At 36.7% G+C, this 26,754-nt stretch overlaps 2 protein-coding genes across 2 annotated transcripts in view; one reads left to right on the top strand and one right to left on the bottom strand.

Moving 5' to 3' along the window:
- The window catches only part of RSPO3 (R-spondin 3), a 642,258-nt gene that overhangs the window by 89,030 nt on the left and 526,474 nt on the right, over positions 1–26,754 (bottom strand). The gene's annotated exons all lie outside the window — the stretch shown is intronic.
- The window catches only part of MTCL3 (MTCL family member 3), a 41,581-nt gene continuing 28,795 nt past the window's right edge, over positions 13,969–26,754 (top strand). Inside the window, exons 1-4 of the mRNA XM_074187541.1 lie at positions 13,969–14,245; positions 14,333–15,129; positions 15,634–15,858; positions 17,081–17,239. Of these exons, the coding sequence (XP_074043642.1) occupies positions 13,969–14,245; positions 14,333–15,129; positions 15,634–15,858; positions 17,081–17,239 (1,458 nt within the window). The remainder of the gene's footprint in view (positions 14,246–14,332; positions 15,130–15,633; positions 15,859–17,080; positions 17,240–26,754) is intronic.

Here is a 26,754-nt window from a genome sequence, read left to right as displayed (position 1 = left end):
GAGTGATTCATTATTTCTCTAATAAGATTCTCAATATCAGAATCAGATTCATCATTCTCTCTCAATCCCAGCATTCAATTAGTTGTCTAATTTTGTCAGTTCTCTGTTTACAACTTTTATTAACTCTACCCTATATTAAAACCATATTTGGCCTTGTGCAATTTATACCAGAAAAATTTATACCTTGGTGTCTAAACAGGGAAGAAAAAAGTTAAGCAGCTGCTGGAGTGGATTGATGCCAAGAAAAGAATTCACATGAGACAGGTCATCAAACAACTGAACTGTTTGACCCAACAATGCCAAAGTAGTTAAAATGTAACATGACTTTTTAATGGTATTATAAAATCTGTTTTATGATCCAAAAAAGCATGAATATAAACCTCCCATCTGCCAGTACTAGTAATAATAATACCAAGTCATGTCTACATCATTCTGTTAATTCATGCTATGATTCTTAGCCTTACAATTTATTTTATCCAAGAATAAATGACCTATCCTATATTCAACTTCTTTGGGTAGTGAGTCCAGGCTTTAAGTATTATGCTAATTATCAAATTTCTTTGGAATATGAAGATAAGGATAATGAATCAGTGAATGTGAAAATGGGAAGGCTACTTCCTTTACTAAAAACTTAGGCTAAGGGCGGCTAGATGGCGTAGTGGATAAAGCACCGGCCTTGGAGTCAGGAGTACCTGGGTTCAAATCCTGTCTCAGACACTTAATAATTACCTATCTGTGTGGCCTTGGGCAAGCCACTTAACCCCATTTGCCTTGCAAAAATCTAAAAAACAAAAACAAAAAAAAAAAACTTAGGCTTTCCTGGGATTGATTTAAGCAAATAGCAAAGACAGTAAAGATAGAAGATACTTTCCCAGACTTAATGCACAATACTCCCCTTTGTGTATTCATTGGTTCAGAAAGCTCTTTCTTGAACTTGATTTCAATTCTCATTCCCCTACCTTTACAAAGATCTAGAATGTACTCATTTTAATATATACTTTTTAGAATTCCTCAAGATTTGGTTCAGATGCCTCTTCATTGGAAGTCTTTTCTGATCCCAATAGGATCTCTCAGGTACTAGTATTTTTTTCCTCCTAAAATAATTTTATATGTATTTATGCAAATAATTATTGTATTTCCAAGAGAATATAAATTTTTGGAAGGAAGAAACTGCTTGTTTTATCTTTCTTTCCTCAGTTTCAAGCATATAGTAAATACTTACTAGTGTTTACGTTTCCTGTATCATCAAATTTCTGTGTTCAGTAAAAACTAGTACCTCTCATATGAGAGCCTTCCAAGCCATTTGCAGGGTTGCTCATTCACCTTTGGCACCCACCCAACTCTTACCTTGTAGCTTGAGCAGCAATCACATCCCAGTATAATCACCTCATGGAGAGGCTTAAACCAGGTTGAGGAGAACTGACAGGCTTCAAAGCAATAGATGAGTTAGTAAATATGTGAAAACTGCCCCCTTGGAAAGGATTTATGAGAACAATTTGTACTAATGACCATGAAGGCAGCTGAAACAATTCTATGGATTACTTAGAGTCTGGTTAGACACTGAAGATGCCAAAATTATTCATTACATCCAGGTCATTGATAATTATCTTTCTTTTTGTTTTGCCACTGGACTTCTATGACTCTGGAAGAGAGACTGTGTGCATGGCAGCTTAGTATGCAACTCTACTTCACTTAAATCCAATTTACACACAATCCAAAACATCACCTTGTGATATCATTAATCTTCTTGGAAAATGAAACATAAACAATAACTATATTGTTAAAGCTGCTTTCTTTCTTTAAGCACAAATATGAGCATGTGACTCTTCTAGTCAATCAACTTAATGGCTTCCTATTGTTTCTGGAAAAAAATCCAAATTCCCCACTTTAGCTTTGTTTTTTAGGTTTTTGCAAGGCAAATGGGGTTAAGTGGCTTGCCCAAGGCCACACAGCTAGGTAATTATTAAGTGTCTGAGAGCGGATTTGAACCCAGGTACTCCTGACTCGGGTGCTTTATTCACTTTGACACCTAGAGGCCCCCTTTAGCTTTTGAAATTCTAAATAATCCCACCCAAATCTACCTTTCCAGCCTCAATGGACATTATTCCCTTTTCTACCATCCCTTCCAGCAAAACTGATCTTCTTCACATAAAGCACTCCATCATCTCCTCCTATCTCCATGCCATTCCTGAAATGTTCTCGCTCCATACTACCTCCATTTCATAAAACCCCTCTCTTCCTTTTTATAGCTCAGACTCTTTTTTTCTGTGTGAAATCTTTCTAGGTACCTTTCAACTGGTAGTGCTCTTCCTCCCAAAATAATTTGCTATTAACAACTTTGTATATATATATATATATATATATATATATATATATATATATACACATACATATATACATATATATACTTGTACTGAATGAAAATTAATATTCTATACATGTTCATGTTATTGTTATCTCTCCAACTAGAACATAAGCTTTTTGTATTCTGAGATTGTTCATTATTTGTACTTGCACGTTAGTACCTGGAACATATTAAATGTTTAATAAATAATTGTTGCCTAATTGGAGTGGTTGGATTGGATCCAGGAATGTGTTGGTAAACATTTAACCACCAAGATCAATGAAAATAATAAAAACTATAATATTTACTTCACAAGATTGTTCTGTAGATTAATTAATGGTAATTATGATATTTGTCCTTCATTCTCAAAGAAGACCATGACATCAGGGAAGCATTACCATGACATGGACATGAATTGGATTTGAGTGAGCTGTGCAGTGTGACACCAGTCTCACTTTCTTCTCTGGAGCCATCTGGGTCCAGTGCCAGATATAAATTAGGATGGCTGGAGATGGATGATAGGTAATCAGGGGTTAAGTGACTTGCCCACGATCACACAGCTAGCAAGTGTTTGAGGACATATTTGTATGCAGGTCCTCCTGACTCCAGAACTGGTGCTTTATCTACTGCACCACCTAGCCGCTAGATTAAATGAAATAAGGTATGTGAAGTACTGTTTATAGTTATTACTTGTTCTAATGTCATATTTTCTAACATGGATGAATCATTTTTCAAATGCATTGACCAAAAGATATACTGGATGAGAAGAGAATGTAGTATAGAAGAAAGAGCATTTTGATTGTCTATCAGAGGACCTAAATTAAAATCGTACTTACTACCTTTGTGTCTTTGGACAAGTAATTTAATCTCTCTGAGTCTATCTTCCTCTTTCCTAATTTACAAAATGAGGAAATTAGATTGGACCACTAAGAATCTTTCCCAGTTCTAGACTTCTATTCCTATGTGGATAATTAAATACAAATCATCATTCCTCTGGGGGGGAATAAACCAAAGTGATTTCATTCCTTTCTGTCAATAATAAGGGAAAGTATTTTCATAAATGAAATATCTTCATATGAATGAATCAAAAGTCTTAAAGATCTTGCAGTATAAAATATTGATTTTTTTCTCATTTATAAAACATATCATTTCATGAATAATTAGCTATAAGAAGGGCATGGCACTGGAGACAAGGACTATTTGATTTGGAGTCAATGGTCCTAGATTTAAATCCCAATTCTCCCACTTACTCCTTATTCAATATGTAGCAAATAATTTAACTTCTCTAGTCCTCCATTTCCTCATCTCTAAAACGTGAGTTTTAATCTCTATGGCTTCTTCCAGTTCAAAAGCTTAAGTCAAACTAATTTTCTTTTAAATCAAAAGTATACAATGGTGCCAGATCCTGACACAGTACATACCTCAGAGATATTGTAAGTTTGGTTTCAAATCACCGCAATAAAGTGAATATCATAATAAGGCAAGTCAATGAATGTTTTGGATTACCAGTGCATATAAAATTCATAATTACACTACACTGTAATCTATTGATTGTCCTAGAGTATTACACCTACAAAAACTGTACATACTTTATTGCCTAAAAAATGCTAACCGTTATCTGTGCCTTTGGCAAGTTGAAATCTTTTTGCTAGTGGATGGCCTTACCTTGATGTTGATGCCTGCTGAATGATCAGGATGACTGCTGAAAGTTGGGGTGACTGAGACAATTTTTTAAAATAAGACAATAATGAAGTTTGTTACATTGATTGACTCTTCCTTTCACTTGAACACTTAGAAGCCATTATAAGGACTAGTAACTGGCCTAATTTCAATATTGTTGCTTCTCAGGGAATAAAGAGACGAAGAAGAAGAAGAAGAAGAAGAAGAAGAAGAAGAAGAAGAAGAAGAAGAAAGAGAGAGAGAGAGAGAGAGAGAGAGAGAGAGACAGGGACAGTGGGTTAGTAGAGCAGTCATAATACACACACAATATTTATTGATTAAGTTTGCCATGTTATATGGGTGTGGTTTGTAGTACTTCAAAAAATATAGCAAAAATCAAAGATCACCATATTAAAAATGAAAAAAGTTTGAAATATTGTGAGAATTACCAAAATGTGTCACAAAGACACAATGTGAGCAACTGCTATTAGAAAAACCCTGCCTTTAGACTTACCATAAGCTTTCAATTTGTGTAAAAAATAACAAACAAAAAAACCCAAAATCTGCAAAGTACAATTAAACAGAAAATAATAAAATGACATATGTCTATATAAGAATATTATGCTTATATATCAAGGTCTATAATGCTGAAAAATTTAATAGGATCCAGGGAAAAGCATCAGATATTAAAAATTATCTGAGAGACAAAGCCTGGGGACTCAGGCTATTATGTCTGAAGAAGGCAAGGGAAAACTTAAAGGTAGTCTTAAGGCTAGGGCAGGATCCAAGAAATAATAGTCATTTTTTTCTTTCTTCACTGCTAACAAGATGAGTGAGCACATTTAAATCAGAAATGCTATAACAAGTTATATTTCTAAAATTCCTACCTTTAAAAAGCAGGTAGACACCAAGACAAGTTACTAAAAACAGATTTGGATGAGCAAGGACAGACTTCACTAGAATGGAAGATTTATTCCATCTGAGTCACTGCATGTCAGCAAAATAATGTACAGATAAAGCAGTTTCTGGGAAACATCACTGTCCATTGATGCAGTTCATGAGATAGCCTTTGCTGACTATCTATTCCAGGCCATTGCAACTCAATTTTGAGATTTAGAAATTTTCCCAAAAGAAGCAGAGCAATCATCAATGCAAAAAAAAAAAAAAAAAAAAGCAAGAGGTCTTTATTTGGAACATCTTTTCCTGTGCAATGAATACATAAATCTAAATTTGAGACCAAAGAACTATGAGCAAGGGAGGGCTAGATAGAGGGATTTAGGTCATATAAAAGAGGGGTTTAGGTCAATTTTATTTAATTGTCCTAATTTCAATTATTATTGAAATTATTTTCACTTGGGATCTGTGAATTTCCAAAAATGTTTTGATAACTTATTACTAATAACTAATTTGATAATAGTTTAAAATTATATTTTAATATAATCAATTACCTTTGTAATTTTGTATTTTTTATATGTCAAAAACATCATCCATAGGTTTCATCAAAATGCCAGAGTGGTCCATGACACTAAAGAAGTTAAGAATTACTACTCTGTCAGAAAGACAAAGATATGACCACACCTCTAGAGGGAACTAGATACATCTATAACTCAACCAGCAGAAGGACTTTTCAGACTTAACTGAGATGTTCAGTGGACCATAGAGTGAGGAGGAAGGGGCTCAATGACCATCTGAGTAATGTCCTCCTAACCTGGCACACAGACCTTGAAACTCCTCCTCAATCTCATGCTACCCAACAGGCACCTTAAGCCTGAGGACAAGCGTTAACGTTTTATAGAGAGAATGGAGAGGTCTCTAGTTAGTGTATCTCACTAATTTCCCCATCTTTAATGCCATCAGCAGGAAGACATCAATCAGAGAGGTTGCCCTGGAGGGTTCAAAACTGGAGGAAAATGGAGGGTTACCAAACAGGAGGAGATATCATGTCCAGAGCAAAGAAAAGCTGTAATAAGAAAGGTTAGATGTCACTCCAGGGAGATAACTCTGGATAAGAATCAAGAGCCTAAATCTTTTGTACAATCATGCATGTAGTTCCCCTCCTACACCTACCCTATCATCAGGAGTCTTATGAAAAATCCTTGAAAAACCAGAGAATTGGGGTGACTAGGTGACTCAGTGGCTAGAACACTGGCCCTGGAGTCAGGAGTACTTGAGTTCAAATCTGACCTCAGACACTTAATAATTACCTAGTTGTGTGGCCTTGGGCAAGCTACTTAACCCCATTGCCTTGCAAAAAGAAAACTTTAAAAAAAAAGAATTTATAGAACTTTAAGTATTAAACAAATATTTTACTATTGTATAAGTATAATTCTGCCTAGTGATAAAAAGATGAATCATGCTATTTCCAGTTCAAGGAGACTATGATTCATTTATTACCACCTAATGTATAAGCAAGAGACAAGTGTGGGATGTGAATGTGCATTTAGAACAGTAGAGATGAGGACAATGGCATAACTCCAAGTTCGCTAGCACTCCAAAAGCGGTAGGTGGATGTAAAAGCAGCAGACTTTTTTCTTTCCTGTCTCTCTCTAGTTGAGACTTATTGTAATCAATCAAACAAGGAAGTAATGCTGACTGAACAGCTATCATACAAGAAGCACAATTATAGGCACTGGATTTAAGGATACTAAAGTATTATTAGTTTACAACCTACATGGAGAAGACAAAAATAATGCCCTGAAAATAATTTGAGAAACAGACATTACAATAAAAGTTCAGAAAAGGAAGGAATTGAGATGGACTGGAACATTCATCACAGAGGGATAAGAAAACCTGGGCCTTGAAGATTGGTGGATCTTAGATAGGGGTAGCAAAGGAAATTTCAGGATGGGGAATAAGTTGAACAAAGTCACAGAGCTGGGAGTGAACATGTCATGTACATGGAGACAGTGACAAGACAAGCCTGTCTAGAGGGAAGGAGGAAGAATAGGAAGGAACTAAAGCTGAATGTCAGGGTGAGATAAGATTGTAAGAGACTTAGAGATAATAATAAAAATTTGAACTTAAAGCAGTAAAAAATAAAGTAGAGAGATGATGATGATGATAAAAAAAATTTCATTGAGGAAGTCAACATAGTCCTTACTTCACCTCACCACTTCCAAGACTATGCCGGAGCCATAGCAACCTTTTCTACTTTGAGGTTTATTCCTTTAATCACTGAAGTATTTATTAAGTGCCTGCATGCCAGACATGCTAAGCTGGACTAAATAAATCTGGGAGATACAAAGACAAAAATAAAATAGTGCTTGCCCTCAAGAAGTTTCTATTATATTTATGGTAGTTGCTGGTTCTATATATATATACAGAAAAAATACAAATTAATTGCAAGACATTAGTAAACAAGAGATTCAAAAAAAAAGGAACTTCATGTAGAATGTGATGTTTGAGCTGTGGTGCTTTTTAAAAGAATCCAGGGGGAGCTAGGAGGTATAGTGGATAGAGCATTAGCTCTGGAGTCAGGAGTACCTGGGTTCAAATTCAGCCTCAGACACTTAATAATTACCTAGCTGTGTGACCTTGGGCAAGTCACTTAACCCCATTGCCTTACCAAAAAAAATCATGAAAATCCACAACATAGTGGTATGGAGGAAGGGTACTCCAGATACAGGAGATGGTCAATGCAAAGGCACATTGAGGGAAGATGGAATGGCATAAATGAGGAATAGCAAAAAAGTCAGTTGTCTGCATTGTAAAGTGTGGGTAGGAAAGGAATGTGTAATGATGCTGGCAAATTAGGTTGGGAGTTGGGCTGTGAAAAGCTTTAAAAAGACAAAAAAGACAAAAGTAGGAATTTGTATTTTATCTTAAAGACAATAAGGAGTCACTGGAGTGTACTGAGTAGGTGAGTGGGAGGGGGATTATAGTTGAGACTTTCACTTACAGATCATTTTGTCAATTCAGTACAGGACAGAGTGGAGACAATGTGAGGAGACCAATTACAAGAGTATTAAGGTAGTCCAAGTGGGAGGTAATGAGGGTTTGAACTACAGTGGAAAGAAGGAAATTCATGAAAAAGATTTTGTGCAGGTAAATAGGAAAGGCTTGCCCAGCAACTAGATACTTATAGCAAATTGTAAAGTGAAGAACTTAATGACATCAATGGCTAAATTTAGTTATATTCCCATAATTCATTCTTATTGAATAAATGAATTTTTAAAAGATCTGCTAATGCTACTGAAACTAATGGTATTACATTAAGGGAAATGTGTGTTGTCATGTAAGTGGAATGCCCTAATAAACTGAAAGCACCTAAAGCAGTTCTTAACCTTTTTTGTTTTATGACTTCCTTTGGTAGTCCATTGAAACCTAGGCAGACCTGTTTAGCATAATGTTTCTAAATGCACAAATTAAAATACTTAAGATTACAAAGCAAATTTATTATAACGAAATATAGTTATCAAAAGGACATCTAGGTGGCACAGTGGATTAAGCACTTGATCCAGAATCAGGAAGAACTGAACTCAATGCCAGTATCGGAAATTTATTAGATGTGACCCTGGGCAAGTCACTTAATGCTCTGCCTCAGTTTTCTCATCTGTAAAAATAATGTGGAGTTTAAACAGCAAACCACTCCAGTATCTTTATCAAGAAAACTCAATGGATTACAAATCATATTATAATTGATTTATAATTAAATTTTTTACATTAAATACTGCTTGAAATAATCCAACAATAATAGGGTTAGGATTAGGGCTTTTGTTATTGCTATTGTAGCTGTTAGTGTCACCATGTGTCATCAAATCACCCTTCATTATTATTATTATTATTATTTTACAGATATTTAGTTGAACTCCTTGCAAGAGTTTGCCAATGAGTTTAGATTACAATCAATGTACACAGTACTTGTTTAAAAACAACTTTCTATATTGCATGTTTTTCATATTCAACAGTAAAAAAATTCTAAAGTTGTTTATTAAGTATTTAATAGACACATTGCTAGATATACAGTATAGGGAATAAAATAGTTTCTATCTTCAATGATCTAGTCTAGTAAACCAAGGGAAGTAAAGGGGAGGATGCTCCAAATAAAGCAATAGGAAGGGAAGGAATTGGCTTTCAAGAAACCGATTTCAAGTATTATGGATTTTTTAAGTTGTAATTTTTTTATTATTTTATTATCTGCAAAGCTCTCTTTTGTTAACAACTTTGTGAGGCATTTTGAAGAGGAAACTGAATCCGAAGAAGGTTAAAAGACTCACCCAAATTGGAGAGATAGTCCCTGAGATAGAATTCCTCAGTAGCAGCAGTAGCAGTAGTAAAAGTTAATAAACTTTCTATAATCTTTAAGATTTACAGAAATTATTTCATTTAATCCTCACGATAACCCTATAAAATCCTCAATTTTATAGATAAGGAAAGTGAGGAAGACTGAGGTTAAATGACTTCTTTGGCTCACACAACTACTAAGTCAGAATTCAAGCTCAGATCTTCCTGAAGTCCAGTGCTCCATCCACTTTCTGATTCTCAGTCATTATGTCACATTCACTGTAGTCATTATGTGGGTCAATATTTCTTATACCTACAAAGGGTATATGGTCTGTAGAAGAATTAAAATGTCAGGGAGATGATTTTTTTTTTCAATTTTGAGTCGTTCAGGCTCACGACGAGTATTTTCCTAGACCAAAAACATGTACTAATCATTTTTCATCAAAAAATCCAAGTCCTCGCTTCCATTTCTTCCCACATATTAAACTTAAGATAAAGGATCTCCAAGATTCCTTTCTAAACCGCTGTCCTTTGTATCACAAGAGAATGTGGGGGAGGGGGAACACTTAAGAAAGGAAGAGACAAAGAAATGTAAAAAGGGCACACCCAGTGGGAGAGGATTTCCCTCATGGATGTGTAGCTCTTGCATTTTTTCCTTCTTTACTTATCCGTGACTTTGGGGAGATCTTTGGTCTGTGTGACAGTAGGATAATACCCACCATTATCTCCTTGGGGAAACTGTCCGGGTAGTGTGGAACGCAGAGGGGGGAAGCTCGGATGAAAATTAAAGGGAGCAAACAAAGAGAACTCCCGGCTGCAGCTGGCAGTCACAGTGCCGCCGCATCCAGAGACGTCACAGCCCAACTAGCGGTTCGAGTCCGCCTTCCTAGGAAAGTGCAAATAAATAATGGAGCGAGAAGATCGAGCCTCCCTGAGGCGGGCTAAGCCAGAGAGAGAAAATCTTGCCTCCACATTCTGAGAGATGCGCAAAGCCCTCTTTTTTTCTATTGGCTTTGTTATCCGTGGCCACGTGCAAATAAACGAGGACAGGGCGCTGGGAGTGGATCTCGCTGGGCCAGCCTTGGGCGTGGCTTCTTTAGACCTCCTGCCTAGCTGGAGCATTTTTTTTCCCTCCTTCTTTGCTTTGCTTTCTCCTTTCTTCTTCCTTCCCTCTCCAGTCAGTGATCCCCTCTCCAGTCAGGTCCGGGGAAGAGAGCTCCTGACTTCTCCTGCACTTCCCGAGGACAGCCCGGTGCCGCCTGGTACCTCTGGTGGACGGGTCTAGAGAACAGCAGCCGGGCAAGCTGGCATCCCGGGTGAGTAATGAACGCTCGTTCGCTGCCACCACCCACGCCGCCTAACATTAACGCCATTGTTCTGAGGCTCGGGTGGGGAAGGGGGCTTGGGAAGGGATCTCTAGGGCGAGACTGAACTTTCCTCCACTCTGAAGAACGGGTCCGCTACCACCCTTCCCCTAATGTCCCCGGGATCAATTGTGCGTGAAGTAAGCACTTCTAATGCGAAATTCTGGACGTCTGATGAGGAAGCCTAGCGGATAGTGGAAATCTGTGTCTTTGGGGAGGATTGAGAGCTTTGGTTATTGTTATGGTAGCTGTTAGTGGTGCTGTTTTTTTCCTTCCGCTCTCTTGGTTTCTTGGACAGGTTTCTAAAAGAAAAGCTTGAAAAAGAGGCTGTGTTCTGTCACTTTTTGACAACCACGTGATGGCGACTGGTCTTCCGAGTTGTGGTGCTGACTTTAGTACGGGCTAGGACATTATTTCTGGACAGAAAGCAGCAGGGTAGACTGCAGTCTAATGGTGACCTGCCAAGTGTGCCTTGATTGCAGGTGGTCCCTGCCGGTTGGAAGCAAACGTAGGGTCAAAGCCTAACTGCCCAGTGTCATTGTAACTCAACTTAGAGCTGTTGGACTCTTTCCAGTGATTTTCATGGGGTGAAATTTCAGGAGGACTTGCAGATTTCATGTGAATCAATAATAATCGTGGAAAAGATGAAGAAAGCAACTTGAACCTCAACTTTCTTCAAGGTTTTCTTTGTTCTCCATTTTCTTGGGGGTTGGGTCCCCGCTAACTTTTACATGCAATATTGATTCAATTCAATGAAGACTGAATGTAGACAGGAAAAATAATATTTAAAACACTGAACGAAGATAAATAATCTATGAAATGATATGTGGAATACTAGAGAGAATAAAATATGAACTATATGCAGGTACCAGAATAGCCAGAAACTAGAGTCCTATTAGGAGCAATTAATACTTGGGAACTTTCTGCCAAGTCATGGTTTCCTGAAATCATTATTAGATGCTTCTCTTGGGGGTGGGGGTGGGGTGGGGGAATCTCAAGATTGCTGGTAACACCATTTTTACCAATTGGCCTTTTCCAATTGAGAATACTCTATCATCTAATTTTCACAGAGAAAATAAAATGAACTCTGATCTTGCCAAACTGCAACAGTACTGTTCCTCTGTGTTTTCTGTGTTGCTCTGGGTCATTCTCTTCTAGCATATAGCTAGTTGGGATAAGAAATGTTTTTGGAAAACCCAAGAAAATTTATTTCAATTTTCCATGGAATCAGCATACATAAATAAAGGAAAAGAAAGAAGTTTTGGATTTAGTACTTTAAAGGTATACTCACATTCATTTGTGTGCAAATTGTAAATATGTCAAGTACACCCAAATGCAAATTTTCATGGAAATATACAGTTATTAATGTAAATAAAGATTCAATGGACCAGTAAGAGATAGAATGGTCACTATTACTGACAATGAACTTTACCTCAAAAAGTTATTTATTTTCCACTGGGAAAAGGAGTAAGTTGATGGTCTCTGTGTAGGATAAGGAACTAAAAATAAGTGCTAACCATCATCCAGAAGGAACTAAAATTTCCCACTACAGTGACTGGAGATGATTAGGCATTACAGACAAGTTTTTGCCTGAATTTTCTGAATTTATTTTGGAGTTTCATTTTAAATGAAGTAACAACTTCTCTGTGACTTATTTTCTTTACTTATAAAAGAAGATACCTAATTCAAAGGGTTGTTGAAGGAATGTATTTAATAAATCTTAGATTTTGAAGGTGGATCAAAGATTATAATCCATCTATCATTTATAGTCAGAGGTTCAGAGAGGTTAAGTGATTTATTTGCTTATGGTTATATCTAGTAAAGGGCAAAGTTGGATAGAAACCCAAATCCAGAACTCTAGTCACTGTATACTGCTCCATGCTGCCTCTCAAAATGCTATGTAAATGTAAACTATTGCAATTATATCTTATTGTAGAATTGAATTGATACTATCTAATGTAATATGAGTTGAAAAAAAGCTTATACTGTAAAGGCCAGTGACAGTCTGTATATTGAGACTCTATACCTCAAAAAATCAGTGTGCTGAATTAAAGTGACAGCTCTTTAGAGACACAGTGGAAATATTAGAATTGCAAGTTAACTGCATCAGTCTTATCTTATTTTAATTTTAAAAATTTCTTGGCCATACCAAAGATACCAGTCTCAAGTTCTGAGATCAGAAAAAATTGGTATCAACAGTTCCCTACTATTTTGACAAATTATATTATTTCATCTTGTAGATATTTTAAAGTTAGGCAATAAGCAATATAGTGAATTGAAAGGGGTTCTGAGTTTGGAGTCAGCAAAACTAAATTCAGATTAAAAATCTTTCAATTTCTATCTGCGTGACTGGGCAAACTATTCAAACTCTTTGGGCCTTAATTTCCTTATTTGTAAAATGGGAGAGTTGAAGTGGATAATTTCTGAGAATCATGATTTCTAAAGATCTTTCCATTATAATTCTTGAGACTTTGCAGATCCTTTAGTTCAATTCCATCATTTTACTAATAAGAAAACCAAGAAATACAGAAGATGAGTTTCTTGCTTAAGATTGTGAAGTTTGTGTTCAGAAGAATCTGAACTAGAACCACAGTCTGGATACCCAATCTGCTGTGTTTTTTTTTCTGCTGCATCAAACTGTTTTCTTTCTTTTCAAATGAAACTCAATCTTGACTACATTATGCTTTTAAAGTCACATGCAGTTTGGATAAATTTTCAAATATCTATAAAACATAGAAGTTTGGGATTGTTTTGCCCATCTATCATTTTTTATGGTTTTATTACTTCTTTTTCCCCCTTTTCTTTCTCTTCTGCCCTTTCCTCTCCTCGTGGGCATCCTTATGCACCCCCTTTCACCTGCTCCTTTCCTCCCCTTTCTCTCTTTTCTCACCTTTCTCCTGCCCTTGCTTCTTCAAACTGAAGTCCCCCACTACATAATCACACATAATTTTCGACTTTACATGTCTCATTATACCAAATTCCACCATGATATCCCTCCCATCTGGAAGGTTTCTGAGTCTTAATATTCGCCTGAAGGGTAATAGTGATAGCACATCCCTAAAATGAAAGCTGAGTTGGCTTCTCCCAAGATTATTCTCAGAAGTAGAAACTTGGCATTGCCCTCCATTAGAAGAAAAGCACATTTGCATTAAGTACTTCCCAAATATCCTCATTTTTCATTCAGCAATCTCTCCAGAGGGAGAGAACCTCTTTGCCCTGCAACAGCCAAGACAAGCGTGTTTGTCTCCTATTTCCTTCTCAGCTTTAAAGATAAGGAAGTCTTCGAAGACGATGATGAAGAAGGAGGATCACCGAGTGATGAAAGTCTTTCAATCCCTTTTGGGAATGCGAGTCTAGATAAAGCATCCGCTGCCGACCATGAATCAGCTACCTGTCGGGGGCGCTGCCCAAGCTGCGGCGGCCGCGGAGACTCGCCTGCATCCTGAGGGCAGCAGCAGAAAACAGCAGAGGGCTCAGTCGCCAGCCAGACCCCGGGACAGCACGGTTCGACAGTCAGCCGCCGCCGCCAGGTCCCCGGTGGGAGCGGGCACGAAACTCAACTCTGCCCGGCAGCAGCAGCTTCAACAGCAACAACAGCAGGGATCGAAATCCAATAGCAATCGCCTAGTGACTCCCGCTGGCATCCGGGGAGGCGGTGGCAGCGGAGGAGGAGGAGGAGGAGGAGGAGGAGGAGGGGGAGGGGGAGGGGGAGGAGGGGGAGGAGCTGGAGGAGGGGAAGGAGGGGGAGGGGCGGGGGACAAGCAGTTGCAGTCCGCTACGGTCAAAGGCACCCCTCTGGGAGCTGTCCAAACAGGAGGTGGTGCTGAAGCATCCCCAATCCCAGCGGGGAACAGGAGACCCTGTCCCGCCGAGGAGCCGCCTCGCGATGGGGAAGCCGCGACCCCCAAATCAGCGGAGAAGGCTCCGTTAGGAGGAGGGGGAGGGGGAGGAGGAGGAGGAGGAGCAGGAGGAGGCTCCGGGGAGAGGGAGGGGGGCGCTCTGCAGCCGCCGCCGCCCAGGGGCTGGCGAGGTAAAGCCGGGCGCACGCCACAGAGGGGTGGCAGCGGCGGAGGCGAGGTGGCCTCCTCTTCACCATCCTCCTCCTCCTCCTCCTCTTCTTCTACTGGCAAAACCTCGGTCCCCACCAGTAGAAACCCCGGGAGCGCCGTTACTGGGGGCGGTGGCGGCTACTGGAAAGAGGGATGTCTGCAGTCTGAGCTCATCCAGTTTCATCTCAAGAAGGAGAGGGCGGCGGCGGCGGCGGCGGCGGCTGCAGCGGCTCAAATGCAAACCAAGAGCAGCAGCCACAGCAACTCCCCAGTCGCCACAGCCGCCTCGGAGCCTCTTTCCTCCCCTTCCCCCTCCCCAATGGCGGCTACAGCGGAGGGCCTGCAGCAGGGAGCAGGGGGCAGCCCTAGCAGCGGGGGGATGCAGGCCGCTGCTCCTCCTTCGCCGCCGCCGCCGCAGCAGCAGCTACAGGAGCAAGAAGAGATGCAAGAGGAGATGGAGAAGCTACGCGAGGAGAACGAAACCCTCAAGGTGAGGGTGTGGAGAAACGGGAGAGGAAGGGTGTGGGCCTGAAAGAAATTGGGTGTGTCGGGTGAAGGGAGAGATGCTTCTAACCTGTTATGCAGTCTGGACTCGAAAGGAAGGAAATCCTGGGAGGAAAGGGCAAAGCAAATTCCAGATGTGAAGGCCCATTTCTCCCTTTATTGACTATAATCTAACTAGGCATTTTCCTCACTCCTAAGTGTTTGTGTTTAGAAGGAAATGATAGTACTAGATGGTACTTCTGTGTCTTGACTTCTTTCATGGCAGAAATTTATCCTATATCCTCTGGAAAAGAAAGCCAGGGGAAGAAAAAAGACCAGAGAGGGCCTATTTAATCTATTTAATTGCTTTGCCTTCCCCCCCTCCCCGACACTCCTTTCTCGCTACTGTATACTGGGGATGAGTTGTTCTAGGGTGGGGTTTTAAGGGGAAGTGATAGTAGAGTTATCTCTTACTGCCATCCCCATTTCCTACTCCCTTTCCACCCCTCAGAACGAAATTGATGAGCTGAGGACCGAGATGGATGAGATGAGGGACAGCTTCTTTGAGGAGGACGCCTGTCAGCTGCAGGAAATGCGCCACGAGTTGGAAAGAGCCAACAAAAACTGCCGAATCCTGCAGTACCGCCTCCGCAAAGCTGAACGCAAGAGACTGCGCTATGCGCAAACCGGGGAAATTGATGGAGAGCTACTGAGAAGCATGGAGCAAGATCTCAAGGTTTGTGTAGAATAGGGGTTGGGTAGCCAGGAACCTTGGGAAGAGCCTAGTGGGTGGGGCATTCAAAGGAAGTTGGGGGGGGGGGCTGGGCTCTGCAGAGGGTTAGAGGTTGGGTGGAGTATGCAGCAACATAACTGGTCCCAAAAGAGCAATCAAAAATTAGCTACAGATGTGGAGTTTCTGGCCAGGTAGAAAACTCTTTGTAGTATCCTTGAGATAAACACAGACACATTCAGAGGGAAGAGGTGCCCTTGGCAAAGGAGTGGTAATGACAAGATATACTAAAGATCTCATCTCTCTGAACTATTTTAGCACCTGAACTTTATTAGGATGTTAGATATTATCCAGGATTAACAAAATGGAAACTTCTTCAGTGAGAGACCATATTGAAAGAGACAGAATACTGAAATCAGAAAGCAGGAGATCTGAGTTCTTGTATAGGATCAATCTCTCACTAGCTTTCTGACTTTAAGCAAAATCTCTTGCCCTCACCTGTAAAGTGTGAGAGCTGGACTAGATGATCTCTAAAGTTCTTCCAGCTTAAACTCCTTTCTCCCTCAACTTCCCCATATCTCCCTTTTACCACTTCTCATACTCTCTCTCCAAACTAAATTTAACCCATCTGCTGCTTCCTGAAGAACTGAAGCAGTGGAGAGACGAGAAGTCATTGGATTAATCATGTACTTCAACTGAAATTATGGGCTTTTCAAAACCTCTCCCAAGGGAGAAAATCCTACCATTGAAATGCTGGTGTTATCAAACAGGTGTTATCATCAACAGTAATTTTTTGTTCTCTCACTTTGGAATCAGAGTTGAAAATTCAACCACAAAATATCTTGTCATAGTCAGTAATCACACATTATATTGATTTCTATGATGTGGGAGGAGGGACAATTCTTAGAAGTGCATAAAAATACAAAAATTAAATAGAGTTAAGCTATTCTTATTTTGAAGGAAATCAAGAAAGCATTTTTTATGGATCATAATATCCTTTTGGTTATATCCTACAACTAAACTCAAAGCCAAATTTCCTAAAATAATTAAAACTTGCTATTTGCCTTTTTTTACTAGGAAATGTAAAGAAAGGCCTTCATCTTACAAATTTAGTTCTGAAAACTAAAATCAAGTATTGAAATATTTTTTCTATTTGCTAAAATCATTTAGCCAACTCTAATCACGATATAATTACTTTTAGTGATTTTGAAAATATAATTTAATTTAGGTTGCAAAGGATGTCTCAGTGAGACTTCACCATGAATTGGAAAATGTAGAAGAAAAACGTACCACTACAGAAGATGAAAATGAGAAGTTGAGGCAACAACTTATAGAAGTTGAGATTGCAAAACAGGCTCTACAGAATGAACTGGAAAAAATGAAAGAGGTCAGTGTGGAATTATTTTATGTTATATATTTTAAACTCTTTAAAAAAACACATTTTATTTTTGGGTTGACTGTTGTCAAATATAATTTTCTCCATGAAACCTATAATTAAGAATAGTGTGCCTTTGGGTCATTTATAGGATGGTTGACAGACAGTCTACAACTGTCTAGATATCTAGGTGGATAGAACCTTGGGTCTGGAGTCAGGAAGATCTGAGTTCAAAATTGACCTCAGATACTTTCTAGCTATGTGACCACTGGCAAGTAACTTAACCTGTTTGACTTAATCTTTTCATCTGTAAAATGGGTATAATAATAGCACTTACCTCCCAGGACTTTTGTGAGGATTAAAGAAATAATAACTGCAAATGCCTAGTATCTAACATAGGTAAGCCTAGAACATAGTAAGCAATATATAAATGTTAACTAGGATTATTATTATCAAACATTAATCTAACCTACATAGAAGAGTAAGAGAAATAATATTATAATTCATATTTATTTGGTTTTTTTAGGGCTTACAAATTACTTTTCTCAACAACCCTATGAAGAAGATAGTATAGGATACATTATTTAAATTTAATATTATTTTTAAAACACTTTTCTAACCTTAAAGCATTATGTGTAAGTTATTATAACTATTAGCATCTCCATTTTACAGATGAATAGACAGAGGCTCTAAGAGTTTTAAGGGCTTGTCCATGGTTATATAGGTTTGTGGTGTTATTTGAAACTACTGCTGGCTCCAAGTCTATCTCTCCAGATTATTCTAGAGTTCATTCATTTGTTCATTCAACAGATATTTTAAAGGGGCTTACTTTAGTGTTGTGTTAGGTGCTGGAGGTTATAAGTATGATATGGTTAAAATCTTGAAAGTAGAAATTATTTCATTCATAGTATTTGTATGCACATAATAGATGATTAATAAATAATTGATTGGTTGATGTAGCCTAATACAAAATTCAGCAACCACTCTAACCACATGTATCAAGAAGAATAGGTAGATGAATGAATACATGATTTACAATGGGAGATGGAAAGATTTTGTCTTTTGGTATTAAGAATAGGCCATTTGGATCCAGAAGAATGGATGTCAAAAATTACTGTCTTAATTACCTTATTATCTGATGCATGATGCTACTTTATCTTGAAAATTGTCTGAGAACACGTAGTACAGCCTGTGCTGATTGTCTTGGTGGTTAGCAGATGTTCTTGTGGCTCTCCTGATAATTTCAAGTACCTGAATATATGAAATTTTCAGAAGAATCCTAATGGAGACCCACTGCATCCAAAAGATCTAGATACTTTACTTCATACTGGTTTGTACATTGTAACTTGAGACAAATTGCTGAACCACATTGTGCTTCATGTCTCTGATGGTGATCACTTTGCCAACTGTCTTCCACTGGGGAAAGTGGTATTGAGAAGGATAATGTCTACAAAATCTCATGAAACTCTTTCTAGCAGATGTTTTTTGAGTGAGATAGAAAGGAATGAGGGGAATGAAATTCTGTAATTGATGCTGCTGCTTGTTAATTTTTATGTTAGCAATGTGATGATCTTTTTTAAAACTTTTTTCTTAAAATTGATTTCTGTGATGACTTTGCAGGTTTTAACCAGAGAAAAAAGTATCAAATATTGAAAAAACAATTTTAATAAATGCAAGAAAATTTACAGTACAGGTCATTCACTGTTTAAGGAAGATAGAGATAAGAAATAACAGCAACATGGTCAAAAGTCAGTTTAGTCCCCAATGATAGTATGATGTTTAAGTATGTATCATATAATATAGTATTGATTAGCTATTTGTATAATTTATTTTCCAAGAAAAACCAAAATAAGAAGACATTTATAAGACAAGTGCAGAAAAAGTAACCTGATGATCCTTTTCCTGTCCAGACTACATTTCAAGCATTCCTTTTAGGCCATGTCTGCTCTGCCAAAATTAAATAAAAATTGAAGAATTCAATTGCTTACTACCAAATGAAAAACTAAAAATCTAGTCACTTACATAAACTACTTTTGGAAGTAAGATGGCTCATGGAAATAAGAATTCAAATGGGAATTAAAGAAATTTTGGGGAAAGGATTTGTTGTTGCTGTTATTGTTGTTCTATTGATAAAAGACTAGCTGCTTCATTTTTTTGGGTGGGGTAGGGGGGAGAGAGAGAGAGAGAGAGAGAGAGAGAGAGAGAGAGAGAGAGAGAGAGAGAGAGAGAGAGAGAGAGAGAGACTAATTGATTTGAATTTTCTAAATGTGATATTGAGGAAAATGCAATAGTTTTTTTTAAATCTTGATAGGATTTGTTCCAGAACTATCTGCTGTATATTCATAACAGTGGTGGGAACAGGAGAGAGTATTTTAATATATGTTGGAATCAAATATACTTTCATGAAGATAGAGTAGTTTTGTGATTCATCACCAAGTCTAATTAAAAACACACACACACACACACACACACACACACACACACACACACACACTTGTAACAGAGAATTATTTACTTTATAAACAGAGAAGCAAAGTATGCTTTAGAGGGTAGAAATGGCAGAAGCTAGAAAGGGGTGGCAGGGGGGAGAGGGTGAGATATAGAGCAGAAGACCAGAGGCAAGTTAAGAAAGTTGATATTATATTAGAAAATGCACTGATTTTAGAGTCAGATTATGAAAGCTTTAATCTTGATTCTGACACTAGCCATAGTGCTATACCCTGAGTTTCACAGCATATTTTGCAAAATTTTAAATCCTACATAAGTGTAAGCTTTCTTCATATGTGTATATATATATATATATATATTTCTACATATATTTATATTTACACACATACATACATATGTGTACATACTTGGGGTTGGATAAGAGGGGATTAGATTGGAAACAGCCCTAGGGTCTCTAAATAAACGAATTCTAAGTCTGATTTTTATACTTATTTGACTTTAGGCAACTTTAGCCTAAAAGCCTTTTGTTGGTTGTAAAATAGCATTTTATGCAATTCCTTGGGTGAATCTTAACTTTTGAGATAGCCTTTAACTGAGGAAAGAAGAACTAAACCTAATGTTCCATTATGGAGTGAAAGAAGCTAATTTCATGACATCATGAAATATAAACTACAATAGAACAGTGAAAAGCCAACCTCTAGTTCCCAATCTCTGGCTGCTTTAATTGATGTGCAGATGTTGGACAATGCAACCGAGACCAATAAGCCATCTGCTAGTGACTAGAAGTCGTGGTATTTAGAGTTTTACTGGCTTCAGGGATGTTGACAAGTTGCTCTCAGAGCAACCTTATACCCCTACATGACCAGCTCACAAATATCTGTCTGTCTCCCAGCTGGGGAACTGAGAGTAGGGGAAGTAGGGGTGGAGGTGTGGGTGGGGGAAGTGTCTATAACTCAGCAAATTGTTCTACAGTAATTCAGTTTTTTTTCATTGCAATTGCTTGCTCCCAGGAATAGTCAATCAAGTCAACTGAAAGCCTGTGGGCCCTCTCAGTACCTTTAAATTCCAGATTACAAATCATTTCTACTAGTTAGCATTCCTTCTCAGTGAGGAAATGACACAGAGATCTATAAGAGAGAGAAAATAGAAGAATAACATAGAAAATAATAGTGTCATAGTGAATCAATTATTTTATTTAGGAGATTCAGGCTGATAACATCACAGCATGGCAAAAGTAACAAGCTTTTTGATTGCTAAGAGAAAATATTTGTGTATGCTTTCTTAAGTGAATTTGTTTCATTTATTTCTCTTCTGCTTTTCTTCTTCCCTCACTCTTCTACCTCCTTCCCAACCCTCTCCCTCTCCTTCTCTTTCTCTGTCTCTCCTTCACTACCCTACTTTTCAAAAGCACTATTTCCCTTTCAGAGTCTTCACCTTTTCCATTGTCACTGTCAATCTTGGGAGGATTATTTTGTTAGCTTTTCCCATTTCTTGCTCTAGAGGGCTCTTTACCATTCTGACTTCATAAGGCAGCATCCATCTTGAGACATCTTTTTATATTTCTGCCAGCAAGGTACTTTTTATTGAAATGTATTTTTAAAAAATAATTTGTATTTGAAACTTTAAGAGTGACTAGGTTATATGTAATGTGATAACATCAGGATTGCTTCTCATCCTCTTTTACAGACAAAATTATTTAATTGATGGATGTCTACATAATTCCATTTTCCCTTAAACTAAATAATAACACTAATAAACTAAAGCATCCCCCCCAAAGTTATTGCATAATTTTTCTAAATTCTACCAGTTAAGTGATAGATTAGTAAGGAAAACACTGTCTATGAGCAGGTGTTTCTTGAACACTGTCTATGAGCAGGTGTTTGCTTTTTCAAGGGATGACAGAACATTTTATCTTTCAATAGGGAACAGAGATGCAGGCATCTTAAAGATAATAAACTGATGTTAATATTCATCAGTAGTTTTTTTAAGATAAGTATTTTTAATTAACCTATCATCTCTACTACCCTCACTCTACTAAGCAAATTAAAAAACAAAAACAAAAATAGATCCCTTTATGTTTACAGAATTTGACAAAAAATTTCCTCATTAGCCACATTCAAAAAATGTTTCACTTTTTGCATTTTAAGTTCATCACCTGTCAAATACTGTAAATACTGTACTTTCTCTTCATTGTTTTGGACTCATAGACTGTCATTGTACTGATTAGTTATGAAAGTTGTTTTCCATATAAATTATTTCAAAATTATTTCAAAGTGGTTTTCTGTATAAATTATTCTCCTAAGTCTCACTTCACTCTATATCAATACATAAAGGCTTTCCCAGTTTCCTCCAAAATTAACCATTTTATCATATTATTATGGTACAATAATATTCCATTACACCCTAAACCACAATTTATTTAGTAATTGACCATCAAGAATACATTCCCTTAGTTTCCAATTTTGCCCTCAGAAAAAATAGCTTCTTTAAATATTTTTGTAACTATATATATATCTTTTTCTTTTTTCTTTGAAATTTGGGCAGGGGGAGTATAGCCTAGTAGTGGTATAGCTGGATCAAATGGTTTATACAGTTTGGAAACTTTCTGGGTCTCATTCCAAATTTCTTTCCAAAATGGTTGGACTACTTCACATCTTCTCCAACAACACCAGCATACCAATCAATATTTTCTTTAAAAATATGGTGGAAGAATATAGAAACAATAAAATTGCTACAAAGGGTACTGTTAAATGATTAATTTTAAATGTTTTTCAATGTGAAAATTAAAGTTTTCTTAGACCTTCATCCTGGAAGTTTTAGTCACCTATCAAAAGGTGAATACTGTGCTTTTTCTTCATTATTTTAGACTCATAGTCTGTCATTGTACTAATTATAAAATCTCTCAAAGTTGTTTTCTATATAAATTATTCTCCTAGTTCTTCATCCTTCAATATTCACCTTTTGACAGGTGAAACTTCAAGGATAAAGAAGGTCTAGAGTCAAACAGGCTAACTTCTGGTATATTAAATTGTGTGGAGTGTTGAAGATTTTGGACTGGGATTGTAGCTGCACAAATAGAGAGAATGAGATATTCATGAGAGATTATTTGAAGAAATAATAATAACCAGCATTTATATAATTATTTAAGTTTTGCAAAGTCTTTTACAAATGATTTCTCATTTGATCCTCACCCTGGGAGGTAAATGTTCTTATTGTCCTCATCTTTCTTCATCCTTCAATTCATCCAGATGATAGCCAGACTAACATGCTTTAGATACTATTTTAATTATATCATTCGCTTGTTTTAAAAACCTTCCTGTGCAAGAATAGGGGAAAAATTGTAAAATTCAAAATAAATAAAATCTTTCTAAAAAGAAATCCTTCCTTTGCAGAATAAGATCAACTTTCTGAGTGTGCCCTGTGGAGCAGAATGGCCCCTGGGACCAAGTCAGAGTTCTTAAAACTCATGGAACCCTACTGATTATATTTTTTTTGTCTGCAATATATTTTCATTGTTCAGCACTAGATAATTAAGATTTCACTCTGATCTTTGATGAATCAATGATTTTATTCCCTAAACTGATAAAGATTACAGTTCCTCTAAAACATCTTATCATATACATTATAGTGAAGTAGATAAAAACTTTAGGCTTAGAGTTAGAAAAACCTAGATTCTAACTCTCTCTCTCTCTCTCTCTCTCTGATGTATGACCAGGTAAAACCAATTAATCTCAGTTTTGTTACCTGTAAAATGAGTCTAATAATAACATATCTATGGAGGTTCTTCCCAACTTGCTGGGCATCTTCCTTTTGTTCTCTTTGAAGTACCTCTTAACATTTTATTTCTTTTGAATCATTCTTTCAATATCAATTTCCTTTCCTTTCCACTTATGTCCCTCTTCTACTGATGTTGTTCAGTGATTTTTTGATCATGTCAAATTTTAGTGGTCCCATTTGGGGTTTTCTTGGCAAATACTGAAGTGGCTTGCCATTTACTTCTCCAGCTCATTTTACAGATGTGGAAACTCAGGCAAACTAGGCTGTGATTTGCCCAAGGTCACACAGCTAGGAAGTGTCTGAGGCCAGATTTGAATTCAGGAAAATGAATCACCTTATCCACTTCACTACTTAGCTTCCCCCCTACTACTTTGACACTGGATATGATAATTTTTACATTTTTTTCTCAATAAATGCCTATAGAAAGAAATGGAAGGAAAAAAAAGATGGAATAAAGGAGAAAGTGAAGAAAAAGGATGATTTCTACATGTACTTGAACTAGTACATTTGCTTTCACTATTCATTTGATATTTAGAGTAAGTATAAAATGGATGGTTAGTCAAACTTATTAGCATGACAGAAAGTATTGTTCATTTTGCAACTCCATTTTAACTTTTTAGGATTTTGTATTTGAATGTATTTCAGAGGAAGTAAGATAACATGTCTAATATTACTGCTATAATTTTATTGCTGTTTTGGATGGTTAGAAAAAGATGAATGACATTTTAGCCTATTGTTTAGTTGCTCTTTAATTTTCCATTTCTTTACCTGTCTACTTAACTTTAGAAGAGAAAAAAAGTCTATTATTTGTTCTCATGTAGATTCAGTGCAGAAAACCCTTATGACCAAAAAAAAATTCCAACTATGCCTTATTAATCTTCTGACTAAATCAATTGTTTACGCAATTTGTTTTCATTATCATAGCCAATTAAACACAGTAGTAAATGTTTTAATGAAATTAGCTGCCGTTGTTTTTCTGTGCTTGACAAAGTAAGATTTCATACCATCTCGTTGGCCAAGAGTCTTGAATAACAGTGAAAATAATTAGAAAGCTCAATTTACGATTTGTTCAAGTGAATAATGAACAAATGACATGTTTATGTCGATAGATGCACTGCCTCCCTGTTCACCATAAATACATTTTCACAGATAGATTTTGAAAAAGCCTCAAGTGACAGCCATCAGTGTGCTATCAGGAGATTTGCCAGTTTGGAAGGTTCTATTTTTTTCAGGATAAATTTAAACTGCATTTATGAGGGGCATCATTTTCCTCAAAGCTCTCTTGGTTTGTCTAAATTTCATTTTGAAAAATCATACTGCTGATATTTTTTCAAAAGTATAGGGATTTATGCCAATTTATCTTTTACTTTGAGCAGTTTTGTAAAATGATGTCTAGCACTCTCTCATTCATTCATCACATATTTATTAACTAACAACTGTGGATATAGCTCCTGGGTTATACTCCATTGACGAGAAAACAATTGCTCAAAAATATGATTTGCAAAAACTATTAGAGATATGTTAGGATGAAAAGGTATGGCATTCTTTATTGACCAGATTAAAAGCAGTCTGTTTCAGATCAATCGTTCAGCATGTGCCTGTTTGTCCCACAATAAATTTGATAGTAGTTGTCTAAATCTGTTCAATTATCATATGATACTAAAGACTATCAAGGTATACCATTACATTTAATTCATATAGATATTGCTGTTGAAAAAAATCTGATGGCTACTGATAATATTTTTAATGAGTATATCTTCTTTAATTTTTGATGAACTCCAGAGCATCTTGATAAAAGGTAGAGGTTACAGAGATATGTGATTGTCTTGAGTGAGGTCTGCAGTACCCAGAACCAGGATTAAGGTGAATCTGACCTTTACAGTCAGTTTATTGTGATGCTCCCAATGTAACGCCTTGAGCATTTAATCCAAATGTAAGATTTGGAGCTTAAACTCAGTTTAATTTTTGGTCTTAAAATACTCTCTTTAATATTAAGTAAGGCCAAGTATTTGAATTTAGTTCCCTTATCTTTAAGAAAGAGGCAATTTCCTGAGGAGCATCAGCTAATTACAAAATTTTGGACCAATAAATAACATGTGGGATTGATTAAACACTCTGGATTTGCTCAAGAAAATTATATAAAAATATAATATATGAATTTTCCTTAATCTGTAACTAGTAACCAGGCAAACACATTCTCCATTTGATAACTGTTTTCATTTTATTTATATCATTAGTAACTGCCTACCATCTCCCAATTGTCATGTTGTTAAATCAAATTATTATTCCAATACAATAAAATAAACATTTACAAAGTACTTGAGAATACAAATAAGAAAAAAATAGTCCCTGTCCTGGAGGAGCTTACAATTGAATGGAGGAACACAACGCACAAAACATAGTCTTTAAAACAAGAAATGACAATATATTATGTGAAGCAAGATCAAAAACAATCTTGACATTCTAGACTGGAACTACCAAGAAAAATTTCAATGGACTAAACGCAAATATAATTCCTTTTAAAGTTCTTTAAAATAAGTTATTTAAAAACATTTTTAATATCCATTTATATATCAAGGTATCTTGATAACAGTTTTTCTGAAAAGTCAAATATTTGACCATAAACTTAATCAAGAGTGTGACATAAATGTTTGAAAAGCAACAAAATCTTCGGATGTGTTCATAAAAATATGAATTCCAGAGCAAAGACATTAGTCTTCCCATTTATATTCTGACATGATGGACCAAATCTCAAGTATTAATTCTGGACACCATTTTTAAAAACATATTGGTAAACTAGACTATTTCTTAAGAAAGGCAACAAGGATAGTGAGGGATATAGATATTTTGTCATATGAGGGATGACTGAAGGAATTTGGGATGTTCATTTATCTTGAAGAAGAAATGAGGGAGGGAAGAAGCAGTTTTTTTCCTTGTAACTCTAGGGACTAGAACAAGGTCAAAGGAAAGGTGTTAGAAGAAGGAATAGTTCATCTTGTGTGGAAAATATCATACATAATAATTCATATATACTCATACTTTGTCACTTTCAAAGCCCTTTGTACACATTATCTCACTTAAAGAATGAGCTGTCACAGGACAGAAACCAGGAGATTGGACTAAATTAATTCTAAAGTCCCATACAACTCTTAAGATTGTATGATTTTATATGTTAAGAATTTAAAGAATCCTTTATGTAAATCAAGCTGCTTCTTCTAACTATTCTTTTGTTGCACTTTAGGAATTTGAGATATCTTATGCACAATTTGAATGGCTGTTTCTATCACATTGTCACATTTAAC

This window comes from Macrotis lagotis, chromosome 5, assembly GCF_037893015.1.
Source record: "Macrotis lagotis isolate mMagLag1 chromosome 5, bilby.v1.9.chrom.fasta, whole genome shotgun sequence".
Classification (NCBI taxonomy): Eukaryota; Metazoa; Chordata; class Mammalia; order Peramelemorphia; family Peramelidae; genus Macrotis; species Macrotis lagotis.
Note: the sequence above shows the minus strand (reverse complement) of the source record. Positions and strands in the feature narration are given on the sequence as shown.